This window comes from Chrysoperla carnea, chromosome 2 (genome assembly GCF_905475395.1).
Source record: "Chrysoperla carnea chromosome 2, inChrCarn1.1, whole genome shotgun sequence".
Lineage (NCBI taxonomy): Eukaryota > Metazoa > Arthropoda > Insecta > Neuroptera > Chrysopidae > Chrysoperla > Chrysoperla carnea.
Genome location: NC_058338.1, coordinates 55,266,946 through 55,270,582, shown reverse-complemented (window position 1 = coordinate 55,270,582; position 3,637 = coordinate 55,266,946). Strand labels below are relative to the sequence as shown.

The window sequence follows — 3,637 nt, the reverse complement described above, 5'->3', positions numbered from 1 at the left end:
TTGTCCTAGATTAGTTTAAAACGCTTTGAACTATCTTATTATTAACAAATATTAACTTGTTTTTGTTTAAAATATCATATATTCCTGGCCAGTGCACCTTAATAAACATATACATTATTTTAAAATTATTATTTAAACAATTTAAATGTAAATCAATATTACTAGGTACTTAGTGCTAAATAATTATTGTGCATCATGTAAAACATATTTAAAATTTATATAAATACGTAAAAAAGGCTGAATTCGAATTTAATAATATTAATTTAATAATTTATTTATTTGGGATTAGGATTCAAAAATTTTTTATACTCATAGGCAATTGCGTATTCATTTATGACACAGAATTGCATAAATATATTTGTATACATTTTTATTTGAACATAATGTAAAAGTTTATAATAAAAATATTGCATTCGATTAAATCGTTTTTATAAATTAAGCGCAATGTAGTTAAAGCGCTTTTAAGTAAAAACTAAAACAAAATTAACATATTTTTTAGTCCAAAACTGCATTACACATGCATTTTTGGATTGATAAACGTAGCCAAACTTGTGGTTTTAGTGGCAGACATCGTGTACCGTCCTCTTTATCAGCAGGTAAGTAATTATCACGTAATTGCTTTTACATTTTTTGATCAAAAATAATAAATAATAGCTCAGTTTCTTCGATATTCGTTTTCCTATATGTCCAAACTAAAAGACCTAATAAGTTGAAATTTTGTATATGTATCGATGTTGTTTAAAAAGTGCATTCAACAGCTAAATAAACTTTGAATTGATCAAAATATTTGTTAACGAACGTTAATCTGAAGAGTCTGAACTTAAAATATTAAAATTTTCATTTTAAATTGGTACCTAACTTTTGAGCCAGTTTGCATTCATTACTCACTTTTCACAACGAAAGCAAAGAATATTTAGTCTAGTAGTAAATATAATTGTATTTTACAGGTGGAAGTAGGCCACAAATACGTTCGACTAATTCTGGAGTTTGGGGTGGTGGTAGCGCTGGATATTTAAGGACCAGTGCCCAAGCAAAACCGATGGTGACACCTGTACATCGCTTTCAATCTATTGAAAGCGTTGCTTCAGCGACTGCAGTGGCTGGTAATTCCCGTGTACCAAGACATCATCAGTCACATAGAAATAATCCACATTTGCATGGATATCGCCATAATCAACAACAGTTAGTTATTAAGTAAATACAATTTTTATTTATTTTGAACCAATTTTATTATTTTAGCTCAATAAGCTCAGAATATTTATTTGTGAGCAACCAAAATACGCCCACATGTTCTCAGATATTTAAACTTTATTATGACACATAAGTTCAAGCTTGTATATACTTGGTATATATAGACTATTTAAACAAAAAGCTCCATTGGTTGTTATATATTTCATATTATATTTTAGTGTTGGATCGTCAACATCTAATGATCAGCAACAGTCAAGTGCCAATTCGCATAACACACATAGGAATGTTGTCCTTCAACATCCACATTCGCATACGCAAAGTCAACATCATCCTCCAGAATTGGATAATCGTGTGTACTTGGATGTGCCAAATGTTATATCAGATACAATTGCAGGACCACAATTGGCCGGACCGATGAAAGTAAAATGCAGTAGCATGTGGATAACATTTGGATTAATTACATTATTTGCAGGAGGTGCAAGACTTTATTTAAGCAATCAGGTACTTAGTAAAAATACTTACAATCACAATAGATTACACCCATTTTTGAAAAGTGTCTCAAGTAGATTCTATAGTGATAATAAACAAAAAAAAAGCACAAATTTTTCCATAAAAATGCATTTAATTTTTACTTGAAACTTCTTGAGTGGTTTCCTTTTGACGAGTCTAAAAAACTTTCTCTCTGACTTTTTTCGAAAGTGGTGCGTTTTTAAATGAGCATTATAACGTCATATTTAATCTATTGGTCTGGAAAATTGCAGCAGGGAATTTATCGGACATTATGACCACTTGATAACATTACTAATTATTAAACAATAAAATATATTGTCCGACAAAAAATTTGCACCGATGAGCTTGTAAACCATCTCGTGCTTAAGTATTTTTGTTTTTCAATACATACATAGTTCTCTTTTGCTTAATTGTTTAATAATTATGAATGAATGTTGAAGTGGTCAGGCTAGATCCGTGCAAATTTCCTTCTGATTTTTTTTCAAACCGCTAGCTTAAATATGACGTTATCACGGTCATTTGAAAAAGCAGCACGCAGTTTCAAGTATATATCGATCAATTAACAAAAAGAGTGCTGTCCCTCGGAATAAAACCGCTGGACGTAGTGCACGCCATATTGCTCTGAGGTCATGACGTCAGTTGGCTTTGCAAATAAATGCGCTGATATTTTGAATGATAATTTAAAATTTTTAGTTTACACAGTCGTATGACGTAATAACTTAAAGGCTACTATATCATGGTGTTAACAACAGATTAAAAAATTGATACCTTAGAATTGAATTTTAAAATTTATTTTCTTATTTTATGAACTGAAAACATTTTCCGACTGCTTTTCGCCTTAGCTATCTCAATGATATATTTTTGATTTGTTCTCATATAGAATAAAATACCCTATTATGAATTATTTCATGAATCACATTTTTCTCATGTTCATCTTTTCAAAAATTTTGAGAAAATTCTTATAAACTGTTTGTTATCCTCATGTTATTATCATCAGGGTGAAATCTCAGTTAAAATATTTTGTGTCTTTTCGTCCTCCATTAACAGTTATGATAAGATTTTTGTTGCATTGCTAATGCTTAACGCATGCAGGCATGCTTCCAACCTTTTGTCATAAATTCCAACAAAAAAAATTTCCAAAACTTTAAAAGTAGTATCCCAAATATATATTTATAACAATAATAAACAATGCGTGAGTACTATCGAATACTAAAAGCAGGACCCTGGCATCGAGGTTCTGGTATTTGCAATGTTTCTGGTAATGGCGCTAGTGGTTACATGCTACGTGGGTGTATGCCGTGCAGGAAATTCTTGGGTTGTTTTTGAAGCAATGTTATCACCACAACAAATACAGCAACATGCAAATGGAACATCTACAATAGCTTCAACAGATTTAGCCGCAGGTCAACATACTACTAGAAATTTTAGTAATAATGATGGCTTATCAAACCAGGTTTGTTTTTTTTGTTTTTTTTTTTAAATCAAAATCTAATTGAATTAGTTTATACAATAATAGGAAAATAATTTTCAGGTTACACAAGAAGAAATTACTTTAAATAATGTATTAGGAATTCAACAAACAATTAATAATAATCCAACAACAACACCGCCACCTCCACCACCCCCTTACCATATAGCAATTTTATTACCCCAGCAACCGGTAATAACCGATGTAAATTCATCTGAACAGCAACAAATTGACGAATCACCTCCACCTTCGTATGATAAAATTATTCGATAAAGAAAGGATTTGACTATGATATAATAATATATATTTGTATAATTAAACTAACTACATATTGTTGTTGCTATGTTTCATAGATTTTGGTAGATTTCGAAGTAATCCTAATCAAAATCTACCTTCCGACTGGCACTACCATCGGAGTTTTTGTTCGATATTTTTTTTTTTGAATTATGAAATTACAAGAATGTATGA

The 3,637-nt window shown here is 30.4% G+C and overlaps 1 protein-coding gene across 1 annotated transcript; it reads left to right on the top strand.

The window, feature by feature from the left end:
* The first annotated feature begins 517 nt into the window (after nucleotides 1-517).
* LOC123293580 lies at nucleotides 518-3,637 on the top strand. The gene is made up of 5 exons (XM_044874446.1): nucleotides 518-596; nucleotides 948-1,194; nucleotides 1,410-1,692; nucleotides 2,921-3,154; nucleotides 3,233-3,637. Exons 1-5 carry the CDS (start codon nucleotides 518-520, stop codon nucleotides 3,440-3,442), a joined length of 1,053 nt encoding a protein of 350 aa, XP_044730381.1. The 3' UTR covers nucleotides 3,443-3,637.